At 39.6% G+C, this 12,053-nt stretch overlaps 1 protein-coding gene across 2 annotated transcripts in view; it reads left to right on the top strand.

The window, feature by feature from the left end:
• Nucleotides 1-12,053, top strand: part of myo1ea (myosin IEa) — a 59,476-nt gene that overhangs the window by 23,698 nt on the left and 23,725 nt on the right. For both annotated transcript variants that reach the window (XM_073858942.1, XM_073858941.1), the window contains exons 4-9: nt 7-108; nt 8,246-8,326; nt 9,563-9,652; nt 10,651-10,782; nt 11,105-11,239; nt 11,407-11,539. In XM_073858942.1, coding sequence (XP_073715043.1) covers nt 7-108; nt 8,246-8,326; nt 9,563-9,652; nt 10,651-10,782; nt 11,105-11,239; nt 11,407-11,539 — 673 coding nt within the window. The remainder of the gene's footprint in view (nt 1-6; nt 109-8,245; nt 8,327-9,562; nt 9,653-10,650; nt 10,783-11,104; nt 11,240-11,406; nt 11,540-12,053) is intronic.

Genomic DNA, 12,053 nt, shown 5'->3' with positions numbered 1-12,053 from the left:
CCTCAGGCTCAATATGAAAATCCTCCTCATATCTATGCGCTAGCTGATAACATGTATAGAAACATGATGATTGATCGTGAGAACCAATGTGTCATCATCAGTGGTGAGGATGACATTTTGAACTTCCTGAAATCGCCTCTTTTGGCTAAAAAAGTGCATTTAGTCTTGAACATCTAAATTATTATATATCACAAATCACCTACAGTATAATAAAAGCTTATTATGTATCTATCTGTTTGTTGAAATGGGTGTGCCTGTACCACTGGAGTTGGTATGACACCAATGCACACATTATAATAGGAGAGCTGACTGGCTTTCAGAGTGAATAGATCATCATCATGGTTTTAATGATACGTTTGAGGGTTTACAGACAAATGGCTTGTTACATAGTTTGATAGTTATGAATAGAACAAACTTAACAAGCCTGGCAGCCTCAGAAGTTTCGTGTAGATATACCTAGAAATCTGAAATTTGATTTTAACAGTTTCAGTGGTCACCTTTCATTAGGTACTTAAAGTACCTGTAAAGTCAGATATTAAATGTGTCCTGAGTATGTCACACCACAGAACAATGTGTTATTAATGGCGGAGTGCACAATGTTTGAAGCCAATGTTGATATTTGAAATCAACTAAACATACACGCCCCTACCCCAATAAAATCTGGACCTTCTTTTGATAGACCCGCCCCACATATACGCAACTCCGGCAAGGTTAGTCTGTTAGTAGACAAACCCCTTACTGCTGATTGGCTACAAGTGTGTTTTGGTAGTCGGCCCGACTCCCTTTTCCAAAGCGTTTTTCAAATATTATGTACTCCGCCTTTAACATCCCAAAAAATTGCAAGTAAATAAAATAATAAGCTGCATTCTCTGCTCTCATGCGGTGGGGGCGTGTCCTCCGTCTGCGTTAAAACCACACCCACTTGCGGGAAAGCTGCCTTCTCAGCTTGAATGCGTCATCGAGCCACCGCCTAAAACTCAGAAATGGTGAAAAACTGTTTAACTTTTAACTTTGCAATCCAGAACTGCATCGTTTACAGTCTTTTTGGCATGTTTCAGCAAAACATTTCTAACATTTATAATGTGTTTAGAAACATTTTTCAAGATTGGCTTCACAGAGACTGGACTTTTTTTATCGGATGCAGGGAAGGTCATTTTTATACCATTTGGTCTTTAGTTAGCATTTTTGGACCTGTGTATATTTTCTCCAGGATGTATGAAGAAACAAAGCACAAGAGCTTCCTGAGTACAGGAAATAAAGTTTCATCATCCTGCTACTGTGAATAGGAGGAAACTTCTCCACTGTTCAGTCATGAACTTGATATTGCAGGAGGTTTTTCATGCTTAGATCCTATTGGAGACTGAAAGTCTCAGCAGAGCTTTTGATCTCTAAAAGTGCATTCATATTGTCTCACTGTAACCCAGAAGAGTGATAGTTTAGATGCTAGCAGAAACACAAATCAGTCAGATAATGCCTTTCTTGGCATGTGTTTCTTAATGGGAGAGCCACACGAGATTTTAGGAATAGTGCACCTTTTCATTAAAAGGATTCGAGTTGAACGTGAATTATCATTACTTCAATGATACTGTTCATTAACTGTTTTAAAATAAAATCATATAATCAATTGAAGTTAATGATTTAAATAATGGAAAATCAAGGAAATGAAATGAAACGTTGATGCTCATAGTTACATTGAGATTTTACAGCGTCACAAATAGTTTAAAGGGTTTTGTGCTGTTAAGCAAGGGATTGACCGTTTGGTCTAAAAATGTAACTTTTGGGAGGGGTATGGAGGATTGGTTTAGGAAACCTGTTTAGAAACAATATCCCAATAGGCTTTATGCCCAGCTGCACTACTTCCTGAACTTCAGCCAGCTCCTTGTTTCCTGTCTGCCATTATTGGACAAACTGATTAATCCAGGTGTGCCTGACCTCAGTAGTCACAACAACAATAATCAGACACACCTGGATTAATCAGTTTGTCCAATAATGGCAGACAGGAAACAAGGAGCTGGCTGAAGTTCAGGAAGTAGTGCAGCTGGGCTATTTTGGTACCATTACCACAAGTGTAAAATGAAATACACTTACACTCTATAAGTGTAAATTTACACCTTATAAGGAAAAAAAGGCCTCACATTCACTCTGTCTGGTTAGAAGCGGTTTAAACTTTTCAGTTCTGAAAGGAAGTGTTATGTCCCAGATTTCACCCTGCCATCCTGCAAATCTGAATGTTTGGGTTTTATGGGTAAACACTGTGAAGCAGAGGAAGTTGCAGAGAGGTAAATTTTCTGTCTGGTCTGATGTCACCTGTGGCTTAGACAGTGACTGTAGCCTCTGTTTCAGCAGTTTTTTCACTTAACTGTTTGTACAGTAAACAGCTTCCAGTACGTTTATACCACATAAAGAGACAAAGTAAATTTCTTATGAACCAGATTAGTAAACAAAGCCTTTCGTGAAGTTGCTGTCCATGCAGTGTTTGGTCAGCTGTGTTATGGTTAGTACATTTATAGCTTTTTCAAAAAACAATTACACCAAGAAGTGACCTGTTTTTCATGGGCAGTTCTTGTAAACCTTTTCCAGGACACTTAGGTACGGTTTCCCGGACAGGGATTAGACAAGTCCTAGACTAAAATAAATGTAAGAGCGGTCCAAACTCAAAACAACTTGCACTGACATACACTCACCAAAAGGATTATTAGGAACACCTGTTCAATTTCTCATTAGGTGTAATGGCCACCATTTAGGCCCCTTAGTGCCAATTGGGCATCATTTAAATGCCACGGCCTACCTGAGCATTGTTTCTGACCATGTCCATCCCTTTATGACCACCATGTACCCATCCTCTGATGGCTACTTCCAGCAGGAAAATGCACCATGTCACAAAGCTCGAATCATTTCAAATTGGTTTCTTGAACATGACAATGAGTTAACTGTACTAAAATGGCCCCCACAGTCACCAGATCTCAACCCAATAGAGCATCTTTGGGATGTGGTGGAACGGGAGCGTCATGCTCTAGATGTGCATCTCACAAATCTTCATCAACAGCAAGATGTTATCCTATCAATATGCCCCAACATTTCTAAAGAATGCTTTCAGCACCTTGTTGAATCAATGCCATTAAGGCAGTTCTGAAGGCGAAAGGGGGTCAAACACAGTATTAGTATGGTGATCCTAATAATTCTTAGGTGAGTGTATCTTAAAATACAGTGCCCTTTGTTTTGCCTCAAAATGCACACAATTAATGTTTTTAGTAAGGCATGTTTGTTAAAACTAGTTATATTTCCTAATTAAAGGGATAGTTAGGCCAAAAATGATATTAAACCCATGATTTACTCACTGTGAAGCCTTCCAAGATTCATATGTACATCATTTTTCAGACAAACACATTTTCAGTTATTTTAGAAAATGTCTTATATCTTTCAGATGCTAAACAGAAAGTTACAGGGTCCACGTCCTTCAAATCCAAAAAATGTGCATATATCTTTCCCCAAAGAAATCCAAACGACTCCAGGATGATAAATAAAGGTCTTCTGAGGGTAATCCGCACGGTGTTGTTGTAGAAATATCCATATTTAAAACTTTATAAACGAAAATAACTACCTTCCGATAGCGCCGCCATCTTAGACTCCTCTGTATTCAGGAGAGAGTATTAGCGTAGTGTACGCACTTTTCTTAGTGATGTATGACGAATTTGGAGGGCGGGGGCAAAGTGCAGCAGCACAGAAACCTCCGTAAGCTCTCGTCTTGAATGCGGACGCGACTAAGATGGCGGCATTAACAGAAGCGAGTTATTTTCGTTTATAAAGTTTTAAATGTGGATATTTCTACAACAAAACGGTGTGGATTACCCTCAGAAGGACTTTCTTTATCATCGTGGAGCCGTTTGGATTTATTTTATGAAGGATAGATGCAAATTTTTTGGACTTGAAGGACGTGGACCCCATAACTTCACATTTGATTAACTGAAAGATCTAAAACATTTTCTAAAATAACTGAAAATGTGTTTGTCTGAAAAATGATGGACATATGCATCTCGGACGTCTTTGGGGTGAGTAAATCATGGGTTTAATATCATTTTTGCCCAAACTATCCCTTTAAACTAAGGCCTACTCCTGGTTTAAGCTAATCCCTGTCCAGGAAAACACCCATTTATGCTGTGAAAATCATGTTTTTTGTATGTGTGTTTGGTTGCATTGCAATGGTTCATTTATTGTCTTGGGCCATGTGGCATCTGGCTTTTGATGACTTAGTATTGTTATTGTCTAGTATCTTTCACATCTTTTCTCGGTCCTTCTTAGTTATGGTAATCTTCATTGTATACACAAAGATATAAAGGTATGATAAATCAGTATTGTTCAGTATAGGAACAATACCGGAAGGATAGAACACAATACGCTGCATTCTCCAAAAGGAAACCACTTTACACAAATGATCTAATGGAGAGCATTAATAGACAATTCTACTGAGATCAGTAAGACTTCATCATCTTGTTAGTGTGGCAGGCCTCGTGGTCTTGCTCTACAGTATGAAACAATACAGTTACACCCACATGTGTCCAGTGCTTTATGTGCTGACTGGACGTTTCTCCTGCTGAATAATAATGAGACTCATGACTCGTCACATAGTAGACATTGAATGAAACAGAATAATGACTCTCTCTTTTCTCTGATCTCTCACTCACTCTCCATCCATCCATCCATCTGTGTCTATGTTTGGAAGATTATCACATGCAGAATTTCAACCCTGAAATCCAGGCTGAAGTCTTATAATCCAATTATAAGATTGGGAACATCAGTTTGATTTCAATCATTGACATGACCTTACTCAGTCAGTATTAAAGATATCAAGGTTATATTTTCACAAGATGTTCTTTATCTATGATGATCTTATGTAGAAAACAGTAAAAACTGGTTCAAAAATACAACATGACATATTCAATCGAGTGTACAGTGTGTGCTGTAGCGATCAATAAGAACGGGATCCCAGAGCTTTCATCATGTATGGACGAGCCAGTTCGTTGTTTCCTTTAAGGTGGAAAGTTAAGGCAAAAGAATGAGAAGCACATGCCAACTAAATCTCTCATAAGAACTTGTGGAGTCTTTGCATGTACTGAGAGGATAGACGGGTGCATTACACTGCACAGTAGAGAGATTCTCACGAGGTACAGTAGAAGGTATATAGTGTTACTGCGGTGTGATGTAATGAGGTTCGTACTGCTTTCTCAAGGCGTTTTTAATGCTCCACAGCTGTGCCTTTTCAAAACGGCATTACTGACATGGGTAAAAGACGAAATAAAGAAAAATAAACCCGCTTCTCTTGTCATCATATGCCAAACCACATACATCTCCATGCGTACGACCCTGCCAAAGGCAAAGGGCAGACGGAAGGAGACAAGTAGAGGGTGAAGCAAGTCAGAGATGGAGAATAAGACCTGGTGCCAGTGTTACTAAACAACAGCTTTAATGATTGCCATTTTCATCTGGTTCACTGACAGTTTTAAAATGCTTCGTGGTTTGCTGTAGTTAGCCTGGCTTAATACATTCAGCACATTTGCGTTGTAGATGTAACGTTGACACAAAAAAGCCTGGATCTGCCTGCAGGGATTTCAGGAAGCGAAGGTGTAGGATTTCATCTGGTTATCATGTTAAAGCTATAGAATGATGACGAGCATTTACATACATAGTCCTGTTCATACTGTATATTTCAGTAAGAACATTTTGGCAAGAAAACCACTGAGTACCTGGATAGGTATTATACAGTAAATGTTAAACATCAGTGCAAGAAGGATCAATGTTTTGCAATTCTTACAGCATCATTTAAAGTACTGACACAACCTCATATTGGTGTCTTCATTGATCACACCTTATTTTTCATGTTGGATATATGTTGCATTATGGATTTTACATTTGTTGGGTAATATAAGTTTATTCTTGGGGTAATTGTATATTAACTGTATATGTAACTGTATATTAAGTACTGTAGCAACTTCTAGTCAGAATTTGAGTCTGATATTGCTCCACTGGGCTGTGATCATGGGGCGTGTTTCAACCAAAGACTGTAAAAAAAGATGGACGTAGTGTCCGTGACTTCACCGACTGGTTTATGAAGATCGTTTTTGAAGCTTAAAGTAGGCGGTGCCTGCCGTCGCCATCTTGGCCGCGCATCACTCGCGGATATCCGAAAATGGGTAAAGCGGCGGGACGTGGGCGAAGTTGAAGTGACTTATTGCTCAAACCACGCCCGCCTAGCTTGACTCTAGTGACGGCAGTGGCTGTTCAATTGTCACTCAAGTGGCCACGCCCTTAATTATGCAGAACTTTAAGGCATAATATCATTTAAACGGATGAGTTACAAAAAAATTCACCCCCCTCACAGTTGTCATAAAGAGCAAAATTAGCTAGACATACCAAAAATACTTTTTGTACCAGGCTGTAAACATATTATTTTCAACTGTAAAGTTGGGCATTTTAACATGGAGGACTCCCTTTTGGAGCCTGCCTCTAGCGGCCAGTTGATAAATTGCAGTTTAAATCACTTCCGTATTGGCTTCATCAGAGAGATAGGAAGGTTGCCTCTCGGTTTCAACCGAACCAGGACAAAAATGCCTCTGCACTCAATTGGATAGACCTACAACCAATCAGAGCAACCGGGTGTGTGACGTATGTTGAAATGGCATCTGTCCTTTTGCAGACTGACCTGAACTGCTAGTTATTTCGCTACAATGAGACTAACATTATGATTGTACTAAGTCTGAGTTAGCGAACGTACATTAACACCTACTATGTTTAAAACATTTCATTCATATCACGACATTGTGAGTGATTTACTAAGTCATACAGTCAGACTATCTCTTACCACTTGTAAGTTAGATGAACTTCATCTACAGGCTTCCGTAAAAGGAGCTGGCAACGACCGCTAGTTATATCCACGTTGTCGCGCACGCCCATTTTCATTGTCTTCTTAGCGACCATCGGAGCCAGCTGAATCCCGTAGGAGGAACGGCAAAAACATCTTTCTGATCAACAAATGCCTTGATTGAATCTTTCTGTTCCTCTTTTAAAATCAACGCGCTGTCGATATCTTCTAGAAAAGACTCGATGTCAAAATCTTCACATCTCATTTCTCCAGCGGCAGCCATCTTTGTTGTAAACGGATTCAACACAAGCGCTCTTTGGTGACGTGGTTGATTACATTACTGTTGATCATCTGCCCATCACCGTATAAAGCCCACCCTGACAATTTGATTGGTCCGAACAGTTTTTGTTCGAGCATAGTAGCGCCACAACGGAGTGACTCCAGACCAAACTTCCCATCCTAAAATGTTGTGGGGACTGGGGAGGGCTACGTTCGGTTGGCACCCAGGCTAGCAACTTTAAGTAGGCTACTGTACAATATGCCATTAAGTGCTAAATGACAGATAAGACTTGCGTTGTGCCTTACTGATTTTACTTTATTTGTGTTTTGTTGAACACGTAAACACAGTGCTGCATAAAGCAGATCTGTAGACATATGCACATATGACAGTACACATGGGCTCACACATGAACATTTACCTTTAAATACAAATTCATGAGCATGCCATCAGACACAATTATAGAAAAAAGCATGTAAACACCTTAACCAAACTTACAGGCTCAATATGGAGTAGTCGAGGGATGTATTTAGTCAAATAACAGAATTCCCATTTAAGCCGCACAGTCCTGCATCTACTCAATTAATTGGGCATAAGGATTTACAAAGAGACCACCACACTAAACCCTCTCTGACCCTCTTAAAACTTGCTAAGCAGATTTTACTATGGTGCCAACTTAAGGGGCACACAAGAGTCTGTTTGTGCTTGTTAACCCCCTCCTTTTCGTGTTTTTAAACTACTGTATGTGGAAAAATAAGAGGATTGTTTTTTACTAACAGCAATACAATTTTTTAATTTTAACTGTACTGTTAAACATTTAATTCTGTTGGTGTTGCTGCTGGTTCATGACACTTGAATTTGTCTTTGTGGAACTTAATGTAATGTGCTCCCTTCTCATTTGACCTTAACGTGTTTAGTGTTAAGAAGAAAGTCTGGGGGTTGGGGTTAGGCTTAGAGTATGGGTTAGGGTTAGGTTTTATAACTAGTAGTCTATGAAATGTTTAGATCAATGAGTAAAAATGGCATAAAATCATCATACATAATGTAAAGAGCACATCTGTGTCTGTTACTACATTTATTAACCTTTTTGTTATGTTCTTCTCAGTGGTGAGAGTGGAGCAGGAAAAACAGTAGCAGCAAAGTACATCATGAGCTACATCTCCAAAGTTTCAGGCGGAGGTCCCAGAGTTCAGGTGAGTTGGACAGAATAATAACATGAAATTTGTCAAACACGCACATAATCTTAGGTTAGTCGAGGCGCAATCACTTTGAGACAAACATACAAATAGCTTTCTGTTCATTTTGATGGCCTTCCTGAGATCTATTTCTATTTATCCTACATCATTTCTCAACCCCCATACTGTATCTTAATATCATCCCTTTATCCCCAAAACCCACCAGCAGCCATCTGGCACTTAAAATCCCCCTCTGATCTCTCCTTTATCTCGCTTTCAGCCTCTTTAGAAGTCATGTGAGTGACATCTGAAGACTGACACTTGTTGATTGTATAAATCGGATTACGTTAATGCTCTGTTGATATGTATAAATTATCCTTTGCAAAGTATATACATCATAAAAAATGATGCCCATTGTATTATCTAATGATTTCATAGTTAAGCAGGGTACGTTACTCCAAGGTCATTGTTGTGGGGGGGGGACCACCCATAAAGTATTTTAAGATTTTAGTGAAGGGCCTGGGTCTGCCTTACATGTGCTTTGAAGGTCATGGTTTGAACAAGATAAAGTATTGTAGTAAGATAGAAAGCCCCTCTGTTGTGTCTACTCTTCTGTTTCTTTGTCTTGTCCCTGTGATGTCACATTGCATCATGATCAAATGACCACAACTATTGTATCGTGCATCCTTGTCCATCTGTGGTGTTACTTTTCTGTTTGCTCTTTTTTTTCTTTTGTTTTGTCTGTCTCTTATACTCCACTGTTTTACTGTCTAGTTGTCTGTCGGACACTTGTGGTCCACAGTTTTTCTTTAATCTCTGCCCATATGCAAATTATATTTTTCCTGGTGTTGCAAATGCAAACAAGCCCTTGACTCTAGTTTGTTTACACCAGCAATAAGACTTTTGGATTTCTCTAAATACTTGTCAATGCAAATTTTTGAACTTAAACTTTAGTCTATGGATTTGTCATGATAAGTGACATTTCTGACTATAATAGCAATGCAGCCATACAACCAGGGCATCTTCCTATCTGTCTACTGGCCAGCTGATACAGACGTGGGCATGGCTGATGATATTCAAATTTTGAAATGTGTATTACATTAAGTCCTCTTATGCCACTACAAAATAGTGTGTTGTTTTATTGACCTTGTTTAGTCTCAGTCCAGTCTGTAAGATACTTATCTTCCACAATGTACAGAATGTCAGTTTTCCTCCTAAATTTCTTCATCTTCTTCATTGTCTGTATTCACACAGCATGTCAAAGACATCATCTTGCAGTCCAATCCTTTGCTGGAGGCATTTGGGAATGCCAAGACTGTGAGGAACAACAACTCCAGCCGATTTGTAAGCGTTAAACAACATCCTGTAAAAATCATTGAAAAAAGCTTGTGTGATACATTTAAAACATAAATGAAAAAAATCAAGTAACAACTAATTATTAAGTATGTCATTGGATAGAAAGAAAGACACATTAAAGGAAAACACTACCGTTTTTCAATATTTTACTATGTTCTTTCCTCAATTTAGACAAATTAATACATACCTTTTTTTCAATGCGTGCACTTTTAATCTTTGTACAGCGCCTCGTGAATGTGTTAGCATTTAGCCTAGCCCCATTCATTCCTATGGCTCCAAACAGGGATAAATTTAAAAACCACCAAACACTTCCATGTTTTCTCTATTTAAAGACTGTTACATGAGTAGTTACACGAGTAAGGATGGTGGCACAAAATAAAACTTTTGTTTGGAGCCATAGGAATGAATGGGGCCAGGCCAAATGCCAACACATTCACGACGCGCTGCACAAAGATCAAAAGTGCACGCACCGAAAAAAGATAAGAATGTATTAATTTATCCAAGTTCAGGCAACAACATAGTAAAATGTTGAAAAACCGTGGTGTTTTCCTTTAACATATGACATGATTATGATTTGTAATTAGGACTTTGAAAACTGAGCATTTACTTTAAAATAGAATTGAAAATAGCTTTAATCAGCCCTTAGAAAACATCAGATACCCAAGCAACATTAAAAAAATGTATACATCACATTTCCTACTTAAAATTCTGATACTGACACGTAGGTCTTGTTTTTGTTCTCTGGGGTTGATGTGGTTTTGGATTAGATCTGACACAAATGGATCATATAGAGGACACCAGAGTTTTGTAAAGAAGCTCTGAGGTCTCAGAGCGGCTGCTAGTGTCATTACTGGAGCAATCTGGGCATGTCTGAAGACAGCCACGACGCACATATCAGCATTTATTTCCTTTCTTTTTGTGTCGGCAAACACAGACACCTGCAGTGCATCACGAGTGTCCGTTTTAACATTCATCTTCTCTGACAGGGGAAATACTTCGAGATTCAGTTTAGTTCCGGCGGTGAACCAGATGGTGGGAAGATCTCCAACTTTCTTTTGGAAAAGTCACGAGTGGTGATGCGAAACCCTGGGGAGAGGAGCTTCCACATCTTCTACCAGGTGAGAATCAGGACCTGAGAGCCGGATGTCTCCGTGAACTCGGTTGTAAAGAATACATCGCGTTGTGAGGAAAAATTGAATGAATAATAACCGCAATAAAATCCAGGGAAGGGAAGATGGAGCCATTTGGCTCTAAAAAGCAGGTCACGTTGTTCTCGGTCTCCTTGGAGGAGAGGGAGCCTGTCTGAGTTGTCATTTTTTTTCACAAGTCTGGACTTTTTATTGGAGTTACTGTTGTTAGGAGCTTTTTGTTTTGGTGAGAGAAATGTAACCAGCTGAGGGAATTGATCACTTGAGATCTTTGTGTGATGTAATCTTACAGCTTATAGAAGGAGCGAATGCGGACCAGAAAAGCAGTCTGGGAATTACCAGCCTGGATTACTACTTTTACCTCAACCAATCAGAGTCTTACAAAGTTGACGACATTAACGACAAGCATGATTTTCAGGAAACATTAGTAAGTATGCTGTAGGTCATTTAAACAGTTTTATTGACCTAGTATTATCATTAGACGGTGTGATAAAATTGTTTATATTCTTAAACATTAAACATATTAAACATTTTGAGTTATTGTAACTCTCTGTATCACTCTTCCCGCTCTCTTCTTTCTCTGTCTGACTCCAGCATGCCATGGATGTGATTGGTATCTCAGGAATGGACCGCAACATGGTCCTGCAGATTGTGGCAGGAATTCTTCACCTTGGTAACATCACCTTCAGGGAAGCAGGGAATTATGCTGCTGTTGAAAATGAAGAGTGTATGTACACAGATCCTCACAACCTCACCTCTGAACCCTGATATCCGTCTCGGCGTGCTTACGCTGTGGCTGGTTTACTCATTCTCTGTGTCCCCATTTGAACCATGTGCAGCTGTAGAAACTTCATGGCGTTAGCTCAGGGCTGCCTTGCCACACCAAATTACCCTAGAAAATAAAGCTTTGTTTATATCCTGGTATCTGTGCATTACATCACAACCTAAAATTACCCAGTGAAGCACAGAACTTCCTTTTGCCCAGCCCACCACTTTAGTTCCTCTCCCTCTCTCTCTCTTTCCTTCCGTCCAAGTGTCCCAAAGCTCCCAGGTGGACTAATGCACTTGAATGGCAGAGGCTGTTTGCTGTGGCATACAGCCGTGCTGCGCTGGGAGTAGACAAAAAGCTAATCTGTGCCTTTCCTGTGCTGCCCCTTCGTCCCAGCCCTCATCCCGACTTCCTGTCTGCTGCCAATGGCTTTCACACATTCAGTGTCGGCTGGCGAATGTAAAAACCACAC

This window comes from Misgurnus anguillicaudatus, chromosome 21 (genome assembly GCF_027580225.2).
Source record: "Misgurnus anguillicaudatus chromosome 21, ASM2758022v2, whole genome shotgun sequence".
In the NCBI taxonomy this organism is placed as follows: domain Eukaryota; kingdom Metazoa; phylum Chordata; class Actinopteri; order Cypriniformes; family Cobitidae; genus Misgurnus; species Misgurnus anguillicaudatus.
Note: the sequence above shows the minus strand (reverse complement) of the source record. Positions and strands in the feature narration are given on the sequence as shown.